General features: G+C 41.2%; 1 protein-coding gene across 1 annotated transcript in view; it reads left to right on the top strand.

Moving 5' to 3' along the window:
* Positions 1-17074, top strand: part of WIF1 (WNT inhibitory factor 1) — a 38345-nt gene extending 21271 nt beyond the window's left edge. Inside the window, exons 4-10 of the mRNA XM_038155693.1 lie at positions 2228-2368; positions 5482-5577; positions 7196-7291; positions 8621-8716; positions 13050-13145; positions 13751-13846; positions 16067-17074. Of these exons, the coding sequence (XP_038011621.1) occupies positions 2228-2368; positions 5482-5577; positions 7196-7291; positions 8621-8716; positions 13050-13145; positions 13751-13846; positions 16067-16188 (743 nt within the window). The 3' untranslated portion in view covers positions 16189-17074. The remainder of the gene's footprint in view (positions 1-2227; positions 2369-5481; positions 5578-7195; positions 7292-8620; positions 8717-13049; positions 13146-13750; positions 13847-16066) is intronic.
* Positions 17075-24328: the final 7254 nt, after the last annotated feature.

Genomic DNA, 24328 nt, shown 5'->3' with positions numbered 1-24328 from the left:
CAAACTTGAAGGGCTTGCAGCCATCCAGGAGTTACTCTCAGCCTGCTTGTACTGAAGACAATTTAGAGAACTTCAGTTTCCTAAACAGAGGGCAAAGGCATGACCTCCCAGACAAAAGGTGTTAAACCTGCATCCTCTGCATCCTAGGAGAGCATTCTAATTGCTACCTAAAATTAAATTAGGTTTAAGTCACTAGGTTTCCTTAGGTTGCTTTTCAAATCTGTTAAACTTTCTGTGTTCCTATTAGAGCCATGTGCTCTGCAGCCCTGAATACAAGTGCTCCAGAGGATACAGAAATATATACATGCAGGAGAGGCTGTTTTCTGGCCTGGTGGTGGGAGGATGGTTAACAGAAAGAAGTCCATATCGGGAAGGAAGTGATTCCCTCTCCTTGTTTTTAGCCAGTGATGGACAAATGTAGACTGCATCCTGAATTAGGGAAGCAGGGACCAGAGGTTTGCCCTACTGCAGCCCTGCTCAGCACTGTGATAGCCCATGGGAGCTCATGGCCGTGTTTTTTGATGCAAGGGACTTCTCTCAGTGCTTCAGTTTGACTGTGGTGCTGTTGGTGGATGCTTAGCATTATTCAAACAGGCATAAAAATGCAAAGATTCAGGAAGAGCTTAGGGGCTTTATTTCAACTCTGAACCACCACAGAGTTCAGCCAGGATCCAGGTGGTTTTTGCTCACAGGAGGGTCCTTCACTGCATATCTGTGTGCCTAGCTGTTCACACACATGAGAAGTCCAAAAATTCCAGAGTGGGCAGTGCTGGAATAAAAGGTTTATAATCTGTGGCCTTGGACTCTAGGGATGCGTTGCTGGGTTTTTCCCTAGGCATATAAACCACAGCCAGATCTCAGGGGTTGCTACCAATTCAATGAAATCTAGACACATCTACGGTGCTGTCATTAACAGTCTGCCACATCTTCCTCCCCGTCGCAATTTGTTCAACTGAAACACATCCCAATCCAAGCACTTATGCTATAAGAAGGTTACTACAGTTTAAGAAGTTTACAGCATTTAAAATGTATTTTTAAAATAATCAACTGTGTTTCCTTCTTGCCACCTGGTTACATGGCTTTGGTCTTTGCAAAGGTTGCAAAAGCCCTTTAACTATGTAATTGCTTTAGAATGAGAGCTGCCAGGCACCTTTCTGTTTGTAGGACTTACCAGAGGCAGAATGTGTTTTAGCCATAAATTATTCTGTATTTTACCAAGGCACAAAATAACAAAAATGGCCTAATTATGGCTTGCAAAATTTTTATAACAAGCAATCTAAAACAACCCAAATGTAGGGCTTCCAGCTCTGTATTTTATTAGGAAATCTCAAACCAGCTTCAGAAGAAGGGAATAAACAATCTCTATTAGTTGGATTGGACTTATCAGGCAGCTAGAAAGAGCCAATTTTGAAGAAAAGAGATAAAATAATTTCATCTGAAGATTATTTAAGATCACTTGTGACAATCACAACAGAGAATTCCATAGTTCTGAGGTATTGGGCTTACTTCATCATTAAAATACTCCAGATTTACTGGCCTTAATAAGTTGCTTAAACTCTTTGTATTTCAAAAGTGTTTGAATACTTTTCCTGGAAAGGCAATGTCCAAATGTCACTATGCTGAATTAGTTCTGTCAGAGTGAGGTGTTTACATCTTCTTTTTAAAAACTGCACCCGTGATTGTACTTATCAAGTGTACCATTTTGTCTGTACTTTATGGAGTAAGTTATGGTTAGATCAGTATCCTATTTAGGTAATAATTGCAATATCCAAAGCAGAAAAACTTACCTAAAGTAACTTTTCCCCTAATATATATGTTTTTACAAAAGTCATATGACAACATAGAAAATTTAGACTCAGAAGTGAGCAGTTCAACTCAGAAAATTAAAAGTAGGCTTCCAGCTTGTTTTGATATATCCTTAGATACCTCCACATGAGTAATTTCCTCATCTGCAAGAAAAGTATGGTTGTGTTAAGATCACTGTCTGTGCTACAGACTCTTGGGGTTATTTCAGCAAATGAGCACAAGCTCTTCTCCTATCCTGCTTTACTTCTAACCCTAGAGCCACCTCAGAATAAAGGGATCTGTGTTACATTGTTTCATCAATGGCATTTCTCCAAAGGTTAGATGCATCTATAACTTTTTTGAGTATTGCAATGTATGCTTTTGTATGTATGTGTATATGTGCATGTCAGTATAAGTGTTATTGGTATTATTATCCTTACAGTTGTTCAGGTTGGATTTCCTTGCCTTGGAAAACAAGATGGGGTGGCTGCATTTGAAGTGAATGTGATCATAATGGATTCAGAAGGCAATATTATTCTCCAGACCCCTCAGAACGCCATCTTCTTTAAAACCTGTCAGCAAGGTAATGCTGAAGAAAACATGCTGGAATGCTGTTAGACCAGGTCACCTAACTGTGTTGTGCTTCATTCAGGATAAGAGCTGGAGAGGATGGAAGTAAAGCAGTCATACAATGTGAAGCAGTCATGGTGGATTCCAGGCTTTCTGGCTCTGTGTGCTTTTGCTGATCATTTACTACATGTTTACTGAGCCTTTTCTTACAGAACTCCCTTAGCAGACTGGGTTGGAGACATTGGAGACTCCTGCTGTTCGCTGCTCATCACAATAACATCAATAGGATGTTAGTTAAGGACATTGATAGAAATGTATCATATGAAAAGCCCCTATCAGCAAACAATTCAAGGTGCTTGGAGGAGAGCTGGTTCTGTGAAAGCAGGCTGAGGTTAACCTTCCCAGAAATGGCACATCATCTGGGGAACTGACCTTCTGGGAGCTATAGTGGGGACGCTGGTATCAATTAATGCTGTCAGCGCCTCAGTTCCAGCTTGGTGTTGTTAGTTCCCTAAATCTCAAACTTGCACATCCAAACTGAATACAAAAATCTTAAATCAGAAAATTTCTGCAAAACTTGGCTTTACCTTCTCTGTAGCTCAGGTGCAGCCTCTTGGCTTTTGATACAGATAAAATGGTGGAAGCTGGTGTTGAGTACTTCCAGCTGCCAAGCAGTAAGCACATGGAGGACCCGCTGGTAGAAGAAAAACCATGAAGTTTTTGCAGTGGTTGCTTGGAAAGGAGAGCACTTGTTCAATCAAGTGATCTATGAACCATAAGTGCTATGTAATAAGACTTTCTGAATTAATTCAATACACCACAAACAACTATAATTATCACTTTAAGCTGAGGCTATGGAAATTGAAAAATCAGTGTCCAAGATAAGATAATTATTCCATATCATGTGCAATTGTATCGAATTAACCCATGACAGGGCTGATGTACAAAGAACAAGATTTTTTTTTCTTCCTCTATTAAATCTTCATTCACAGTCCCACATTTTATTCTCTGCACTATTTTCTCTGAGATAATTGGCTGTAGTGTGGTTTCAAAGAGTGAGCAGTGCGAGCAAGAGCTGTTTATTCTTTGAAACCTCACTATACCCGAATAGCAAAGCTGCTTGTCCCCTTTGAAGCCTTACTGCTGCCAATTAGCCCAGGGAAAGTGGAGGAGGGGGAGAAGAAGTGGGCAGAGAAACAGGAAGAAAATGGAGGCTTTAAATGCACAAAACCAATCAGACCTCATGTATGAAGTTGTGTGTCTGGTGTAAATACAACATAAAACTTTTCCTATGTTTTTATTTTCAGTTCAGCTCAAAGATACTTAATCTAATAAGCTTTGGAAATAGCATTGGGGTATTCTAATAGAGAGACCAGAGTTATAGGTCTGTATTTTGCAAAATAGTGGCTTAAAGAGGAAGGGCTCCAAACTCAGTTTAGTCGTAGCAGTCATCCAAGTTATCATTTCTGTGTTATTATTTGTTGTTACCATTTTTATATGAGCTGTAATATCTAACAATTTAGCAGTATTGCATCATATGACCTCTCAAGAAACCTGGGGTGGATTATTGTGCCAGTCCTTTGTTCATGGAGCCAGCTGAGAGACACAAGGAAGATTTCCCAAACTTTAGAGATATGCAGAGGAGGAGCTCTCTCACATCATCTCTTCCAGCTCATACTGGAATAACTCCCATTCCTGCCCTGGGTCTAATAAGGTGGAAACAACAGTGTTTCAGGACAGATGCTGAGAAGAATAAGATGTCTTTAGTAGTTGGTGTTAGAGTAGGTGTGAGTTTCCTTCCTGTGAAAGATATTGTACATGGTGAAGAGCTCCTGTCAGGGCCCTAGTCACTGTTTCCAGTTATTCTTGGCCGTACAAAAAGGCCCCAGGAGATGAAGTGAGGGGGGCGAGGGAGCAATTTTGTGGATAAGAGAGGATTCGTTGTGGCTAAGAGGTGGTCACAAAGAAAAAATATGTGTTTTCCTTTTTTTCTGCTTGAAATGGTATGTATTTAAGCATTTTTTTTGGTAATGAATAGCAGCTCTGCATTTGAGTACAAAGAGAGAAGCATTTCCAGAAAAAGTCCTAGAATACAGTGTTAGAACACAGTAGGACCAAAAATCCTTTACTACAATTACTATGGCTGCAAACAGCTTTACTTTTAAGGCATATCATTTTACCTCAGAGGTTTTGAACCTTCTCACTTGGAATGTCACACAACAGAGCATCAAGATGAGAAGGGTAGGATGTGTCTTCCACTGATCCCTACTGATGCTGAGTTTTTCTACTGGGAATAGGCAGTCTCTCCTGCCTGCCTTATTCTCCATGAGGGATCTGGGAAGGCATTTTTGAGTAATGGTTTTTCCACCCAGCAGCCCTTTTTGATGGTGTTCCACAGGGTTTGATTTAGTTTGCCTTCTTGTTGGATGGACTCTGGTGTTTTGAGGATAGTGGTGGCACCCAGAAGTATCTCTCATCCTTGCATAATCCCGCCAGTGTTGCCAAATGCTCTTATGTATTTGATCAATAATTGAGATATGAATGAGAGCTGACGATGATGCAGAACTGTTGTGCAGGAGTGCTTTCATCTTCCTTTCTGGCCTTCTTCCATTTAGCCTTGATGCTCACTCTTTCATGTGAACACAGATTTCATCATTGTCACCTCAGTAGTAACAGATGTGGTAATTAATGAAATGCAAGTTGCAGTGATGTCTACTTCAGGCTGCAGAAATCAAAACTGGTCCTGCACACTAAGAGTAGGTCTAACCAGCCATGCAAGTTCTGCACTAAGTTGCCTGCTCATTTTCACACAGAAAATAAAGCACTGGATTGAGCAGAGCATCCACATTGCTCATGCACTTATAGAGCAGTAGAGAAATAAAAATGCAGTCTGCCAACAAGAGCATCACCCATGTGAACATGTGATGGAACATCTATTTGTAGACTACTAAAAGAGAAATTAATTTATCTTGAAGAAATCTTAGCTAAATTTTCATTTATTCAGTGTTTGTCTGCCAGCAAAAAATTTAACTCTTGTGTCAAAGAAATGTATTAATCCTACTGGGATCTGGCTGGCAGCTGAAGTATATAACATTTTAATTAAGATTGTTGTTGTATTTTATGAAGCGGAATGTCCAGGAGGATGCAGAAATGGAGGGGTTTGCAACGAAAGACATGTCTGTGAATGTCCTGATGGATTTTATGGGCCTCATTGTGAGAAAGGTAATTTAATAAAAAATCTCAACTCTCTTCTTTACCACAATCTCAAGAAAACTGTATCTCCTGCACTGTAGGTAGGCTCTCCTAAAATCAAGAATGGCCTATTCTGAAGATTTCCTATATTTTGAGTTCAAATGTTCAAGAGAATTGTAATTATCATCCATGGTCTAGTGGAAATACGAATTGCTTACATGAAAAATCTTTTCTCTTTCACAAATTACTTTAAACAAAAACTGATGCAATAGTTAAGTGATCCCTAATCACAGGGAATCCATCTGGCAAGAAGATTAAATAAAATTCTTCTGCTAATGAGGACTAGCTGTGAAGCAAAGCACAGTGCTTTAGTTGCTCTGAATTTGTTTATTTGCAGATAAGATCAGATTTGTAAGCAGGCTGAAAACAAAAATGGGAAGATAAAGGGAAGATTCTCTTTTTCTTCCATAAGTGGATAATAGCCCAACATTTCCAGGAGTGAAGAACCAGGAAATTGGTGTGACTTGGCAAGGAAACTAGACCTTCCTCTTATCCCTCCCTTCCTTTTCCCACTGGCAATTCCTCCCCAGGGCAACTGGAGAGACCCATCCCCATGGGCATCCTACTCCAATACAATCATTCACTCCCAGATACTCTGGCTACATCAAAAATATTAAATACGAAGGATCAAGGACTGTTCTCTGGCCTGGAGAGCAACTGGCACAGCTTACATTCATATGTTTACTAAACTCTTACCTTCCAACAAACCCATAAAAACTCACTCCTGGGAGGAGCCTGTGGTCACTACTCATTCCAGGACCATGGCCAGGAGGATTTGCTGGTCAGCAGGGACAAAGCCGAGCCCCCAACAATTTCACATGATGATTTCACAAGGCCATTTGGCCCCGTGCCTGGGTGCTGTGTAACTCACCAGCATGGACCCAACCTCACTGCGTGTACCAATTGTGGGTAACCACAAAGTGAAGCATTGCCCCCTAACATGCCTCCCTGAAGAGCCTTTTGAGGTGGCCACAAGGCAGAGAGGTCTTGGAAGAGCACAGGGGCTCTGAAGGAGATTCACTGGGAGCATGCAGGACAGTTTGGCTGTGCAGCAGGCTTTCCTAGCCAAAATTAGGTAGCCGTGCTTATGCTCAGGTCTGCAGGAGTAGGGAAGGTTCATTGTAAAGCCTACCTGGGAACCCCATTGAGTTACTGACCCCTCTGAGATAGTCCTGCCTGCACAGCTGAGGAACCAGAATACAGCTGTAGAGAAGACTTGTCTGGGGGGGGATTTTAAATATCCAGAGTGTGTAGGTGTATGTGGGTAGTTTGCTTTCCCCTGTCTGGTACTAAACTACACAAGAGGCAATTTCTGCTTACATATGGAGTCATATTTGAACCTGAATTAGCCTACAGTTTTTAGTAGCACTTTACAGAAATTGCCAGATACAAACCAAAGATATAATAGATTTAACCCCCTACCAGAGGCACTTTGCAAAGGTGACTTAGAACAATAAGCAGAAGGAAAATTAGCTTAAGAAGTCAATGTGCCGTGTATTTAAATACCAGTTGCTATTCCACCAGCAATAGAATGGTGGTATTTTCTGCTGGTGAAATGATGGTATTTTCTGCTCTTCCCACTCTTCAGCACTGTGTGTCCCTCGCTGCATGAACGGCGGGCTCTGCATCACGCCTGGCCTCTGCATCTGCCCCCCGGGGTTCTACGGCATCAACTGCGACAAAGGTAAGCGCCAGCCAAAGCCCGGGCTCTGCACACAGCAGCCTCTCTTTGTTCACCTGTGGCAGCTTCCCTCTAGGAGTGCATGTTGGAAAGTCAGGCAGGCGGTAAGTAGATAAGTTTTTAAAATATTGTGGTTCTTAAAATAGATGCTGTAGCACAGCCCGGCAGCTGCTGGAAGAATATAGGAAATTGCAGGTATCCATACACCCCAACTCTGTGAAGGGTTGTTGGGATAATCACTTCAGCTGATCCACTGAAAACTGTGGATCTTACCACAAAAATCACTTCTAATTCTGGGGTGAGGAAAAAAAAAAAACAAAAAAAAATCTCTATTTGAGCTCTAGGTTCCTGTAGTAAAATTAATTTTACTAATTATTTAGTACATTAATGTGCTGCATCTGGACGAAAAATATGCAAGCTCTTAATTTTTTTGTGGCTGAATTGGAGCTCGTGAAGGGTAAAAACCAGCAATCCATTGTTCAGAACAGTAATTGGGAACAGTCTAAGCTACCATGTAGAAAAAGCCAAGTACTTTCCTGCAGAAATGTAACTGAGCTGCTCATGGCAGAATGTCGTGCTCCAGTTGCCATTGCAGGTCTATATGAAGTAAAGGCTGAATGCAAAAGGTCTTAGAGGCCTTTTCAGCAAAATACTGGGAACCTTCCTATAACTTTACACAATTTTGGTGTCAATACCCTCACGTCTTATATCTAATCTATGAACAGACTTTCACCACATTTAGAAAATGCTTCGAATGTGCACTTTAATTAAATGCTTCTGATGTCTTGAAGGATTAATGTGAATCCCAGCTGTTTGGTGAAAAGTCACATCTAACACAATGTAAGTTATTTGGCAGCTGAAAGTCAGAGCATTTGCATCTATGTCACCACACAGAAAAACTCACAGAGGTTTCTTTTCAGTCAAAGTGTTACTTTAGAACTGCAGTGAAGTATCCTCTTGTAGAAGTAGTTTCCAGTCCTAGGCTGTGCTCCTTTTATCAGACACTGGCAATTTCAGTAGCAATAGTGCCTTAATCCTTCAATGAGCTTTATGTGGGGGGGTTGATAAAGATGTAGCACAGTCTGTCCTCAGAGAGCTCACTGCTGTGTTGTTCACTTGTCTCATTCTGTGCTGCCTTGTGTGTGTGCCCATGTAAAGCCTTATGTAGGAATAACTGCATTCCAGTCTTACTTTGTAAACCAGATGAAAAGAGGTTAATCCTGCTTTTGCAACCTACTCAATGTTTATTTATGATGAACAGCAGAGAACATTAAGTCCAAGTCAGTCCTAGTTCATATTCATTACTTAGCTAATTCCTTTTATTTGTTTCAGCAAACTGTACAACAACCTGTTTCAATGGAGGGACATGTTTCTATCTGGGAAAATGCATTTGTCCTTCAGGCTATGAGGGAGACCAATGTGAAATTAGTGAGTAGCATTTCTGTGTGTTTGCTTTCATTTACAGCTTCTTCTAGAGTCAATGCCTGAATGGTAACATGTCAGCTGCCTCTGCTGGGTGCAGAGCAAGGGTCTCACACAGCAGTTTGGGACCCTCAGAGTCAGATGCTACCTGCCTCCAAATGAGTTTCCTACTCAGAAATTTAATTCATTGCCAGACCATCTCACCCCCTGTCCTGTTCTGTTTTCACTAGTAACCAGTCTCGGTGACAATCCTCAAGCTGTAAGTGTGCAAGAAACGCCCTGTGGCAGACAGATGTGCTGCCGTGCCAAGCCTGTGAGGTGCAGCTTTTTTCAAACATTATGGCAAATCACACCTGGGCACAGCAGATTAAGTTTGAGCTGTCACCTCTGAAAAGGCTACTATAATCTGGGAATGAAAAGATTTGGGGCAAAAGGAGAACTAAACTGTAAGAGCTGAGAGCTTTCATGTAACATGTAAAGTTACATTCATGAGGTAACTTGAGGTTGTACAACCAGACCTCATTCTTCCTGGACTTACAACTTCTACAGGAAACTGAGCTGGAAAGTTTTCCCTGCTGTAAATAATCGCACCAATATTCCCCAGCACCTTCACAGGAGCATTGAGAGCAGTATTTGGCCTAGGATATGTAAATGCTGATTTTTTAATATACACCAGTAGAAGCAAGCCCTCCTCACAATAAGAAATTTGTATCACTTTGGAAACACATGGAAATAAACTCTTCACTTGCTATCAGCCAATACACAACAACAAGTGAATTACTATGCAAAGAAAAAAAACAGATACAGTAAGACCTACATTTTGCTCAGTCTTTATGTGTAGATTAACAATAGGTGGATGTAAATGTTTCACCATGCCTCTATGCATTGCAAGGCATTTTGCAACTCCTTTTTACAGCATTAAAAATTCAGGGAAAAAGAAGCAGCAAAGCTTTATTGTTTTTAAGTAAATAAAGATTGCCCATTGATATAAATTCAGATCATATACCATAAGAAAAACAGTGTGGGTTTTCACTGGATTTACCTTTGCTTACATCAAGTTAAAATTTGACTATTTGGCAGAACCCCATTCCTTTCTTCAGTCCCCAAAAAGTCAACATTGTTGACATTTTTCAGATGAAAATTAAAGTTTGATTCAGAGAGAAGCATGTATGTTATGTTTGGTGGTGGTTTTTTTGAGGAGAATTCTTAGAACTCCTATTGCAGCATGTATAATTAAGGACAGTCCATTTAATTGATCTGTCTGAGGATCTGTCTGAGCTCGTATTTGTCTACTGGTGCTTGGGATAAGTGCAACTGTTTTGACTTCCTGGAAAGGCTTACCTGTGAAACTCAAATTAAATTAATTAAAATACAGGCTGTAAACTAGCTTCTGTACAAAAGAAAAAAGAGCAAATTCATATTGTGGCATGCTGAGACCTAAACTGGGACAATGCCAATGAGAGCAAGGAAAGCTATGCACTTACTCTGGCTCTTGTAAAGCCAGGACTGCAATTGTCAGACTGTGATTGACAGCTGTCATCACCCCTGGGCACTGCACCAGCACAGCAGTGGAAGATTGCAAGAAATCTAGACAAGGCTTAGAAACACCAGAGCAGAAACACAACTCAGTCAATTTTCTTAGATCTCGGGCCAGCTACATTCAATCATGGGATTCTTAAAATAATGAGGGGGAAAAACCTTTCAACAGGCAGGAAGCCATCTTCTGAAAATTGCAAGGTTTTGTTGTTTTGTTTTTTTTTAGAATTGGGTATAGGTTTTCAGTGCTTGTGTAATAATTGAATCCCTCTGTAAGACTCCTGAGAAGTGCACTGAACCCAGTCTACAAAACTAACAAGCATTCAAAGTCTTACGGGTTTTTTTTCTAATTAGTGTTTCACTTTGAATCCAGAGTTTTGTTTTGCTTTGGATTCCTCCCCTACTTGTCACCAGCTGTTTTGTTGCTTTTTCCATTTCTTAGTCAATAACAGAGAGAGTTATTGCTCTTTCCTTCATTCTGTGACAATATCTTAGTCCAAAGTTAATTGAGCTGTGCTGAGCCAAATGCTTGCCTGTTGCAGCTTGCTAGAAGTTGGTGTCACATCTCTTGACCCATATCCTTCAGATTTACCTAAAGAATCAGGAAAGTTCATTGATTTCTTTAGCATTGCTCTTTCCAATTGTTAATTACTTGGGATGCAAATGTTTGTAAATTAGAATGCCTAAAGTTTCCCTCCCCAAAGGCTCCTGCATAGGAATTGTGCTTTTACAGAAACTCTCCTCAGCACGGTTTGTTCCATCAGCTGCTTATGAAATTCTTTCAGGGTTATTAAAATAATTATGTAGAATCGGAATGAGTGTTTTCTTTATATTGACAATACACATGTGTATCACAAAGGTCTGCAGGGGTTGAGGGCTAAGCAGGTGCTGTCTGTGATATTGAGCTCCCAAGAGGACAGTCTGTGATCATGAAATGAGGTTTTCAGCACAGCAAGCCTGTGTTGTTGCTTAATTGTGATGTGCAGATCTCAGTTAATACCTTCCTTAAAAAAATTAAAATGGGAAAAGGAAAAGGAAAAGGAAAAGGAAAAGGAAAAGGAAAAGGAAAAGGAAAAGGAAAAGGAAAAGGAAAAGGAAAAGGAAAAGGAAAAGGAAAAGGAAAAGGAAAAGGAAAAGGAAAAGCAACCTAAAGCTTGCTGCCTTAGGTTGCAGTTTTCATTTACTCACAGATTCAGGTAAATATTAGTGTTAAATCTAGGAAGGGAGCCTTTGTTTTCTCTTCTCTGAAGAATCTAGGATGTCGCCACAGCTCTCTTCACAGAGAGCATCAGGCACAACTCTCTCCCAGGATTTTTCCTGGGAAAGGCAGTGAGAAGCTCAGAGAAGAAGAGAAAAAAATTCTTATCTCTATTCACTGCTCCTGTTGTTTTACACGTGTAGAATATGTTATAGAAATTGTTTACCCAAAGTGATTTGTTAATTAAACACCACTGAAAGTTATTTTGTGTCCTTAGCCAATTGAGCCAAAGCTGTGTCCTGACTGTCTCAGACAGTCATGAGTTTTTCTTTAGTATCCTTGTAGTATAGTATCTCTTAAGTATGTAATTTAATATAATATTGGTATCATGTAGTATAACTTAAAAAAGCAATTGTCCAACCTTCTAAAATCATAGAATCAGAGCACATTATTCCCTACATTAGAGTCACCCTACATCAATACTAGGAAGACTAGTGGCATTAGAAAAGATAAAAAATGGTTTTGGACAACAGTGAGAAAAGCTGCACTGGTACATATGGGCACCAAGGTGGAGGGTGCAGTTCCTGGTGGCTCTAGAGTGCCCAGGAAGTGGCAGTGAGCCTCCCTCAGCCTGGGAGTGACTGAGTTCATGGGCACTGTGCTTCCCTTCCTAGAGAGGAGTGAAGATTTAATTAGTTCAGAAATGCGGACAAATCCCAACAAGGTACAGGCAGTCTGATGGTGGGACATTGGTCGTTAAGTTTGAGGAAGGTCCCTGGTGTGCCATGCCCAGCATGAAAGAAGGAAATTGAGTGTGGTTCTCCACCAGCAGGGGCTTCCTCAGTCCCAGGCGATCAGGGCCAAACAAGACTTCCTACAGCAACAGCACCTGACCCAACCTATGCCTTTGGCAAAGACTCTTTGTGAAGGAATGTAATTTCCAGACCAAGAGCCTGGAAAAATGGCTGCCAGTTCCGATTACTGTTGGCAAAGTGGCTCTGTTCTTTGCAAACAGGGAAGAAGGGCGTGTATTTTTAATGTGCCCTTAGTTTCTGAGCTGCCATGTGGAACATCCCTCATTGCACCATTCACACACCACGCTGCTCCCAGCCTGTGCTACAAGCTGAAGGGCCCAGCCAATCTCTTTACTGTCTGCAAGTAGCAGCCATACCTGTCATTTCCTGAGTATCTTACTGCTCTCAGATGTCACTAGATTTTTTTTCTGCTGGAGTCCCTCAGGTTTGGATCTCATACTTTGGAGCTGCATGGTCTGGACAGTGCTGCCTCCCCCGAAAAAGGTGAGGGGAGCAGGAGTCATACTGACCAGTCATGTGGGGGATTCTGCAGAGGCAGAGAGGCACAAACGTGGGCAAAAGCTGCAAGGTCACACAGGCTTTGGCCATGCCAAATTATTGTCATCTTTTCAAAGGAGAAGAATGCTTGTAAATTGGAAGCACAGACTTGCAGCAGAGTCTTTCCTGATGGATCCACAGTGCACACTCTAACATCTGATGAGTTTTTCAGGTACAAGGCAAGCTTGACAGACACTTGTCTCCAGTAGGCACAGGGGTCTAAGACCATTGTTTCTATGTTTTAAATTTCTAGGTAAATGCCATCAACCCTGTCGAAATGGAGGCAAATGTACTGGTAAGAATAAATGCAAGTGCTCCAAAGGCTACCAGGGAGACCTGTGTTCAAAGCGTGAGTACCAAAACTGCTCCATCAGTCCTTGTGGGAACACTGAGCTCACTGTGCAGTATCTTTTTAACATAACGTCACTGCTCATTGTTTGTTGTCGAAGTAATTCAAGTTATTTTACTTTCTGGACATACATCATACACCAGACGTATGGAAATTATGAAACCAGAAACATTTTTTAATAGAAGTGTCCTCACAGTCTCATCTGTACTCTTGAGTTTCTATAAAACAGCAGTGTGTCAGCTCAGCAATGGCAGTTTAGTAATAGAGAAATGCTTAATAAAATGTCAATGCTTTGCCATGTAAATATCCACTCTGAGTGGGGTGCTGGGGACTACTCTCCTTTTCTGGCTGGTTTTGATGGATGTTCAGCTCTGCTGTACAACCTGATTCTCCTGCCAGGGGCTGAGCCAGACCTTGCAGGTAAAGAGATGGGTGTGGACTGTTTCAGGGCTCTGACTGCACTCATTGCAAAGGCATGGATTTACTTTGAGAGCCACAGCCTGTGCCAGGACCAGCTCGCCATGTGAAACAGCAGGGAGAGCAAATGTGTGACTGTCTCTGGATGAAACGTCAAGAGACCAGGTGTATGTGTTCACTTTTTACAGCCGTCTGTGAACCCAGCTGTGGCCTGTATGGCACCTGTGTGGAGCCCAACAAATGCCAGTGCAAAGAAGGCTGGCACGGGAGACACTGCAATAAAAGTAAGTGAGAAACAAACCCTGAGTTGTATCTGAGGTGTTACACACCCAGTGCTATACAGAAATGACTGCCTCAAGAGCCTTTCCAACATCATTAACGAGACCACACTCCTTTTTCTCTAATCTTTAATCCAAGCAATAAAACAAAGGCTTTCAATACTCTGTAATTTTGCCTCCTTTTAAAAAATTCATAATAATTTGAAAGTGTTTTAGTGTTTTATCAAGACCATTTTTGTATTAGAAATTCCAGAATCTGGTATCAATCAGGGGAGGACCTTGCATGTCTTCCAACCATAGCATGGAAGGGATCCAATTCTTTCAATATTCCTCATTAATATCAGCTAGCTTTGAAATGCTGGGTCGGTATTCTTAAAAATAAAACTGACAGGTTTTAAAACTGATTTGGGGAAAACTTGAAGAATTATGCAAGATCTGTTCTTAGCAACTTCACATTTTAATTCTCCTCTTCCCACCCATGTTCCACAGCGTAGAAAATACAATGCCCCAAAGCAAAGTTAAGGTTCTTGAAATAAATTTCCGTTGTGCTTTTTGGTCCATTTTGGTCTATTTACCATCTATTGTAGCAACTGATCACTTCACTGGGCTTAAAATGGTACGGTATAAATATTTGAAATACAATAGGATATATCCAGGAAGAACTTCAGATTTAATTTTATGTTTCATATACAATAATACTGTAACAGCAGATCTTCAATATGTGATCTTTATATACTCCCAAAAGATACTAATGTATATCACTGTTGGCTACCAATTCACCTCGTGTTTTATGAGTCAATAATGAAAAAGTTGAAAAATTTTGCAGCTACAAAACCATTTAGCCGTAAGGAATGTGAATCCTATGTTGCAGCATCAACTGAATGTTCACTTTTATTAAAACCTGTTGATGCAGATGATTTTTGTCACATCAAAATCTATTAGAATAAATACAGTATTTTCATTAAAAACTAAGTATTATCCAACTAAGATGGATTTTGCCATGAAAATTAGGTTTCCTGTGAAAATTGGGAGTCTGCTTTTCTGTTGTTACCTAGTGGATTTGTGTCTAAGTATTCATGCTAGTCTCTGATGGAGAAATACCATTAAGGTAAGTTATGGTTAGAAAAAGATACAAGGAAATGAACCACTACGAGCTAGAGTTTGTAAGTTTGGTATGAACTTTTTCTTCCTGTCATACTCTTCCTATAAAGAACTCAGATAGCGAGTGAAAACAAATACATACTTTAGGTGACCATCACCAAAGAAGTAATTACCTGTACAACAAAATCAAAGCTCTCACCTGCCTTGTGATAAGAAGTCAATAGTCTCACATTACTGTAAACTCCAAGGTTTTGCATCCTTCCTTACTTGGAGTTTGGATACAGTCCTGCTGTGTTTAGTACTGCAAAACTCTCTTTGTATTCAGCAAAGAAACTGTGAAATGGACATTTGGGCAAACTTCAACCCCATTTTAAGTGTCCATTAATGTGCATGCACTGCAGCTCACTCTTTTCAACTGAAACCAAACATCACCAGATCTTGAGAGGAGATTTATAGTTAACTTGAGAGACTTGTTTCATATTCTAACAAATGAATGGCTCTTTGGTAAAGCTGTTTTCTTAAAAAATAAGTGGTTAAAAAATTGAACAGAGGACTCAGTTTTTCAAAGTAGTTTCCATGAGCTTTAAGTAATGAGATGAGTAAATGAACCTATAAAGAATTACAACATAATACTTTGGATTCCATTTTTATTGTTCACTTTCATTTTCCACAACAAAGCAGCTCTAGTAAGCCTGTTTCAGATGGCTTTTTTCCCCCCAGGTGTTTATGGTCACTGGTGTTCTTTTTCTCTGCATTCAGCTATAAACCAAAGCCCAGCTCAGGTAGCTGGTGCAGATTCTCCCCAGGGGGTTGCTTACTCCCCATTCCAGAGCTGGCAGATCATCATGACTGTAACCCACCTGGCATGGGGGCTACAGATGTGAACCCCAGGCTGAGTGGCAGCCTGGCTGTGCTGGGCTCCCTGGGCTCCCTGGCCAGGCCAAGCATCTGTCTGTCTGGCAGGGCTTCGTTCATCCTGAGGGGTAACAGAGGCATAAGCACTTTTTTAAGGCAAAGCAAAATCCTTTGTTCAAATGGGTAAGACAGTTTCCACTTGAAATATTAGCCGTGGATCACGAGCCCATTTCTGTGGATTCTTTTTTCTTGAACTGGATGATTTTCCAGGGTATGGAGCCAGCGGTCTGAGCGCCCTGAGGCCAGCAGGCAGCAAGCACAGGCAGCACTCGCCTTCGCCAAAAAGGGCCGAGGAGAAGCACGTCCCACCCGAAACCAATTACATCTGGTGAACTCCAACATCTGAAATGGTTCGTGTTACACACAGTTCACAGCCTTCATTAACCTCTCATGGATTGAATGTTAAAATGCTGTTCATTACAGTTAAGATTACCAGCTGGAATTTTATTAGCTTCATTATAAACCACTGAGCTGACACTTACTATTCCTTTTAAGTTTTATAAATACTTCTGTAGCATGATTATATAGGCTTCTTCTTTCAGTGCTTTGGATGGTGTTTTGTACTACACTTCAGTTACAGCTAAACTTCCTTTTTTTGGTTATATAGTAAATATTATCCAAAAATTAAGTGGCAATATTCAAGCAGAAAATCCTATAGGTGCTAACCCTGAATTATTTCAGTGACTACCAATGCAATTTGCCTAAGACAAAAGAAAGGCGCATTTTGCAAATTTTTACAAATTGTGGATTTAGACTTTTCCCTAAGAAAAACAAATACATAAATAAATAAGTTGCCTAATTTAAAAACTGAATAACTCAATTCAATGTTATTTTGGGCTTTACAGTTTTGTGTATTAAAAAGAAACTGCAGTGGTACCGTTTAACCGACATAATATACTGTAAACAAAGTAGAGCTATAATGTATGAAGTTTCTGCATCAGCTTGGAGCAATATAATATATTGTAAACAGAACAGCTCTTATGTAATAAACTTTTTATACTGATTGTTATGTATAAAATAAAGACCCTGCTTTAGTTTTTTGAGTACTGCTCTGTGTGGCCTCCTGCACTCTCATCAGTGCTGGGTTGGGATGATGGCTTTTCTAGGACACACTCATAAAACAGTGGCACTGTGGGGTTGGTCTACCTCTGTCTGCTTTTAGCCCCACAGCTCTTCAAAATACTTTAGAAGAACAACTTCTTGTGCCTTGGCCAAGGAGGGGAGAACATGGAAGGCTGCATGTTTCACTCCCTGTACTTGTCCTCCTTGTACGTCCTCCTTTCCCCGGCACTGCCAGCCAGCCATGCTGGTGTGCCCAGTTTGTGGCACCTCAGGTGCTCAGAATATTTTACAGCTCCTGCCCCAGCAGCTGACAGTCCAGCCCTGGCCATGTTTCCTGCTCAAGGGTGATGGTCCTTTGTCGTGTTGGGATCACTCTGTAGAAGGCTTGGGTGCTGCTTCTTGCAACAGTCAAGGACTACGTGATTTGTAATCTGATGTGGCTTGGAAGCAAGAAACATGGTTTCTGTCTGCACTGAAGAACAGTAAATATCCAATGATTACTGACCCTTGCTGTAGCGTATTTCTGGCAATCTTATTATTTGGGAGAAAATTTTTTAAAAAAATAACATAAAGTTGGAAGCATTAGAGCTGGTCTTTTCCCTGCACTGAGGCCAGAAAGAGGAGATGTGGGCAGGAAAGGTGCTCAGCCTCTGCCCACAGTCAGTGCTGTCCCAAAAGCACCCTATTCAGATTTAAAAAAAGATGGAAAAGAGGCAGCCAGAGGCAGAGGAGAAAACACTTGGGCGATGAAAACCTGGGGGGAGCTGTTCATGAAGGAAACATTTTTTGTTATTTTTCTTAAAACTGTTGAAAGAAGGAGATTAATATTAGGTTGAGGTTAAATGTGTGGCTGCTCTGTATGTCCAGGGATGCCATGGGAGCTGTGTGCAAACATGAATGTCACATTTGCATGCTTTTTGTTCTTTCTGTAGCAAAGATTTAGTGGTTTAGCATACAATACAGTAAAAAGCACAGAAAATTTTTACCCAAAATTCCTCAGATATTTTGGCTGAACTTTTTCTGCTCCTGTCAATTTCTTAGAAAGTGCTTCCTTAAAAATAGCAGGTGTATTCTTTTATATGGAGTAAATATTTTGCTACTTGCCCTAAAGGCACTTAATGCTGCTGTTTTGTTTTCAGAGTTTCACCACTGATTTTTGGAAATATCATTAATCACAAGAAGAATATCATCAGAAAGGTTATAAAAGGAAAAAAATAGTCCTCAAAGTGCACACTGTACCACAACTCTGTTTCTTAAATAACATCAATTGTCTACACAAATTCTCCACAGCTTTGCCAGTCTGAGTACAAAGTTTCCTGTGTAAGAGACAGTCCTTGATGTCAGAGTTTTAAGTTAAAACTCTACGATGACTTAGAATGTTAAAAGAAGACATGAATTTTCCAGAAAAAGTCCAGCTGGAAGTTGGAAGCAATTTTGCCATTTGAAAATAAACTACAGAATTTATCACATTCTGTCACTGGACAGGACATACGAGGAAACAAAAAGATGTGCCAGAGATGAAAATTATTTTAAAATAGCAAAAAAATGTCAAAATACCAATCCACTACAATAGGTCAGACAGAAACTGCCTTTTCAATGATATTTAGAAAGTTTGTAGTTAGCCAGAGCAAGATGCCAAACATGCACTTGTGAGTGGCAGCTGTAAGGTGATGAAAATGAGTAAAACAACATAAAATGTTGAAACCACTGTAACTCTACCAAAGAAATCTCAATTCGAGCAACTGACAAAATGATAGCTTTACAAAGAGCTTCTAATGTTACTTGATAATTTGGATATCTAATATTGGCGTCCTGCTATGTCCAGGTGTGCACGACATTTCAAAGGACAAATACACAAGGCACACAAAGAAAGCAGAAGCAGACATCCTAAGGGCAAACTGCCTTTTTTGTAGTGCTGCTATTACTGAACTGATGCATGTGCTTTTGGGCTTTGTTTTTTGGTTGGTTTTTTGTGGGGTTTTTTTTGAATTTGCATTTCACGTTGGGTCTGTCTGTGCCATTGGATTTCAAACATATCTCTATCTGTGCCTCTTCTCATCTTCACCTGACTGTAGAGGAGTTGGAGAGAATTGTGGCCTTTTCTTGTTCATGCTATGCCTGAACTGGCAGCCTGTGCTGGTGCCACCTGCAGAGCAGAGGTACCAGGGGGCAGCAGGGCCCAGCACCACTGCACACACTGGGTGCTGCTCACAGCATCTTTCTGACCAACAGGCAGCACTGGCTGCTGGCACTCAGCACACCTCCTCCATGTGGTGGGACTGAATGGTTCGGTTGTTCTTCTTCAGCTTCAGCTGCATTTCAAGGACTGTTAAGGAAAAAACGTTATAAAGAAAAAAATTCGGAATTGTTCCAGATGACTCGCTGCCTGTAAGATTCAAACTCCAAAAGCCAGACTTAAAGGATTGGCCAGACTTTCTGGTATTAATTCAAAAATGTCAGCTTTGTTTCTGCTGGACAGATTTGTTACCTTTCCTTTCCTCTCACTCCTCTACATCACCTGTTCTACTGGGATTGCCTACTGTGGAAAAAATTCCTACTTGCAGATGCTGACGGGAGATCTGGCAGCAGCAGAGAGGGAGCTGCCTGAAACGGCCTGGAGTTCTGCCAGGATTCCCCCGGTGCCTGCACTGCCCACAGCATGGCACTGGAGCAGGGGGAACGTGTGAGTGGGCGTTGAGGCGTCACTCAGAAGCATGGCTTCATGGCAGCTCCAGGTCTTGCAGTCATTTCAGCTCTAGCCCAGAGGAACTGCACCAGTCAAAAGTGCTCTGATCCATTACAGGGATTAAATCCTACTAAATCCCACAAATCTTGCAGTGTGAATACGACTTTGTGCTCAGTGAGGTGACGAGGTGCCACGATTACCCGGTGCATAGCCAAACCTTAAAACCCCGATTAAACCTGCCCTGACAGCCTCTCCAGCCCTAAAATGTGCCAGCAAGATTTGCTCGCATGACACTTTAAACAGAAAAGCAACTAGTTCAAAAAAAGTCTCAAGTGAAATGTGTCCCAGTTGCTGTTTATCTTTTCTTGCGTCTCCCTGGCAGGATGGCTGCAGAGCCACAGACCAGTCCCTCAGTGGCTCCCAGCACCCGGCTTCTGCTGGAGCACAGCTGGCTGCACGCTCCTTGGTGCTGGCTGGGGGCAGCAGCCCAGCCCAGCCACGCAAGCTCACCCACTCTCAGCAGCAGTGCAAAGCTGAACTGAGCACAGAACAAACAGGTTAGGAGAACAGCAACGTTTGGGGAAGGCATGCAGGCAGATCTGAGAAGATGGATTTCTTATCTTTTTGGCTTTAGGAAGTTCAATTTAAATGAACCCTCACAATTTTAAGTTTAAAAAGCCCCACTCTCTATATATTTTTTCTTAGAACACCATAGTCTATTATTCATATTAGTTACAGAGATTGCATTTTTATCCTTTCCACACAGCCCATCAGGAGACAGAGCAGACTCGTTGCAGGAATCTTTCCATGGAAATATGAATTTTTTCAGAGGATTTAACACACATACCCTGTCTGGCCAAACCACAGCTCCAAAGTACTTCAGATGCTTGTGAGGGACATCCCCACAAGTACTTTCTAACAATTTGTTTCCTGGCATATGCTTGGGGGACTTTACAGCTGAGGAGCTGGCACTGGGGCACTGCACAGGGCTTACAGAGCTAACTGGCTCTGGCTGCTCTGTTTGACTTTACAACCCTTAATATATATATATATATATATATATATATATATATATATATATATATATATATATGTATATATATATGTGTATATATATATGTCTCCTAATCAGCATGCTGCACTTGTACCGCATCCTTCCTACCCAGACATCCTAGTGAGCCTCACTCCTAGGCAAGGACCAGTGGGACTCCACAAATTCTCCAGCAGGCAGTATTTGGAAAGGATGGCTCACAGTGTTTATACCTTGTGCATCAAGTTTCTGTGCTATCCATCATCTCTAGCTTGCAGGAACCTTGTGCAAATGGAGCCTGCCATGACCCTGGGCTGGAATTTTCCCCAGTCCTCCTACTACAATTTGCCAGACTTTGTTGGACAAATTTGGCTACTATGGGAATTGTTTGTGGGCTGGACTCTGGCTTTCTTCAAATTAGGGTAATCCAGCTGAAAGTCTGAGCATTTCATTAAGGTCATGGTTCTTCTCAGTATGCACAATTCCACCCTTCAGTGGCCACTGTGGGTATCACCTCTCCCTTGGTCTATCTGGAGAGTGACTGCCAAATGTATACATCTCCCAGATGGTGTCACTGTTAAAAAAGTTAAAATAATGTTCAGCATAATCCACTCAGTGTTTTTTAAACCACTGGTTTTTGTAAAGGCATAAAGATTTCTCCCCTTTTACAGTTACAGCAACAATAAAGGAATTGACTGTACTGCTTCACTGTATTTATCGCATGTAAGACTGACTCAGCAGTGATAGTTCCACTTCCAAGGCTTATTCCTAAAAGGAGCCAACTGTATTTGAAATGCAGCTGAAATGTTAGTTTGACAGCTGAGGGGTCCTGAGGGGTTTAGATGTCACAACTTACAGCAATTCACTAAAAAACGAGATGTAAGGGATTTCTAGGGAGAGGTGAGTTTTGAGTTTGTATCCTTGTGATCAGTGAGAGCAGGAACTTCCCCAAGACCAGAGGACTTCTCTAGCTGGCTGGTGTTTGAAAAAGGACAGCAACAGCAGGTGAAGTGTGCACAGTGCCCCCCTGGAGGTGCATCTTCGTTGCCACCAGGGAGCTGAAAGAGAGGTCACTGGGGGCTTTGGTAGTTGTTCCTGAACATCTTTACAATATATGATTTAGTAATGTAGAACCACAGAATGGTTTGGTTTGGAAAGGACCTTAAATATCGTCTAGTTCCAACTCCTCCCTTTCACTAGACCAGGTTGTTTAGAGCGCCATCCAACCTGATCTCGAGCACTTCCAGGGATGGGGCATCTGCAACTTCTCTGGGCAACCTGTTCCAGTGTCTCACCTCCCACACAGTAAAGAATTTCTTCCTTGTGTCCACTCTAAACCTACCCTCTTCAATTTAAAAAGCATTGCCCCTGTCACTACAGGATTTATTAAAAAGTATTTCTATCTTTCTTAGAAGCCTCCTTTATATATGGAAAAGCTGCAATAAGGTCTTCTTGGAGTCTTCTCCAAGCCAAATAACCCCAGCTTTCCCAGCCTTTCATAAAATATTTTATTTTCGTTTTCCCTCTCTGCTATGCTTCCTTTTTTTGGTTTGTCTTAAACCATACTACCATCAAATAAACAAATGAACAAACAAATAATTAACTAGACCCCAAGAATCTGAAATCCCCAAGAATTTATTCGTTTAGGATACACCACTTCTGGTCTTTTTAGAGGAACAACTTGATCTTGCAGTAACACCACGGTTAACTCTGCACTTGTCCCTGGGAGTACGATAGTACTACAATGTTTTTGAGCACCTTGTGGACCATCCACAAGGAAGAGGAGCTGCAACAATGAGGCCAGCAGAATGCCTTGGATGTGATATTTCCTTCAGTTTTTAGAGGACAATAAGAAAATATCTTGATGGTTGGTATTTGACTGAAATAAGATTTGGTCACTCAGATGAGTCTATTCTGCTTGAGACACAGCAGTCTTCTCTGAAGCAAATGAGTGACATGAACACTTAGGTAAAAAAAGTGAGCTGTCAAGTACAGAAACTACCCAAAAAGTGCCATGAGGTTATTTGGGTATTTAAGTTCCTGTCCATTTTTTAAGTTTATTATTCAACATATCATCATGCAACAGCTCTGACTGCACTGCAATCCTCTATTGTCCACAGCAAAGGTTGTTCTGGAAGAGTTTAAGATAAAATAAATGATCTGCTGAACACATCTTGATCAAAAGAGGAGTGCAGAATCCTGTGTTTCTTTCTAACTCTGCTTCCTCTCCTAGCAAAACACATTCCTTGTGTACGTGTTCCCTTCTGCATTCCGGAAAATAGAGAGGGAATAATGACATGGAAAAAGTGGCTAGCTGGGAGCTATGCTTTTTCTGTCATACCCAGCACAACAATTAAGGTCTCAAAAAGTCAAGACAGTGAACGTCCCTTTGAAACTGGTGGGGGTGCAGGGGTACACTCTTTTCAAAACCTGGCAAGCAATTAACAGTAATTATAACTTCATTATTACTGCCACCTTCCTATCTGTTGTGTAACACTTCACTCAGGTTTCCTCATCTTATAAACAGCCGGTGATACAACACTGCTGTTTCATATCTGTGAAGTTACTAGAGACAAATGATATTGCTGTGAAACTGGGTGCAGCTGTAAAGTTGCTGCCCCACTGCTTTGGATCTGAAAACACAGCTCCATGGCACTAACGTAGCTTGGCTCTTTTACAGGATATATTTGGAGGCTAGAAGGAACTTCTGCTGAATGTGTGGAGGTTTATTTGACTTTCGGGATGTTCTGGGCCAGTGTTAGCCAAGCCCTGGAGACTGTCCCAGACCCAGAGCCATCTCAAGCAGTTTGATCCTGCCTGCTTTTCCCAGTTTAGCAGAGCTCTCCCAGCTGAGTTACCCATCAAAGTACAGAAGGGAGCGATAATCAGAAGCTGACAGTGGCTCTCTTCATGCAGTACTGAACCATAGCTCACAGGAAAGGGCAGGAGAGGAAGGGACGCTGATGTCATTTTCTGTAACAAAATTAAAGATTTTTTTTATTAAAGGTGTGTAGAACTAGTTCCAAGAAAAAAACAGTCTGCTTCATATTGCTTCTGCAGTATCCATATTTCAAGAGATCACAGAAAATTAATGAGAATTCAGAAGAAAGTTGCAAGAGCTATTCAGAATCTTAGAATAGTGTGTGACACAGTGAGAAACTTCAAACATGTTTCAGGAGGAGTGGTTGGGCTGCCCAAAACACTCCCTGCTGCTCAAAGAGAGATTTTTTTCTTCATCCCATACACTATCCTCACCAGAATAAAACAAGCAGTTTTCTGCTGAGTGAGCCTGACCAGCTGTCTGGTAGATCAGCAGAAGGGATGAGATCTTCAAAAGGTATCCCAGCCATTTCAGCTACTTGCAAAACCAACTCCCTTTCACAAAAATGCCTCCTGGGCCTGAAAAAATTCAATCTAGAGAATTTTCAGACTGGAACCAGGGTACACCACTGTTATTAACAGGGGATTAAGTAAATGTTAGGTTTTACCTGGGACTGCAGCAGATTCTTCATCATCCGGTCTTAAAAGCAGGACCTTCTGAGATACATTAGTAGCTAAAAAATAAGTTACAGTCTTCCTATAGAAATGGCAAGACAAGGTTTTGGTTCCTTCCACACTGTGGTCACCTTAGATTTGGTCTAATAGCTTGGTCTGGTCTTAAACATATAAAGTGGTGAATAACCCCAAAACTGAA

Source organism: Motacilla alba, chromosome 1A (genome assembly GCF_015832195.1).
Source record: "Motacilla alba alba isolate MOTALB_02 chromosome 1A, Motacilla_alba_V1.0_pri, whole genome shotgun sequence".
Lineage (NCBI taxonomy): Eukaryota > Metazoa > Chordata > Aves > Passeriformes > Motacillidae > Motacilla > Motacilla alba.
The sequence above is the reverse complement of the archived record's forward strand: the minus strand, read 5'-3'. Positions and strand labels throughout refer to the sequence as shown.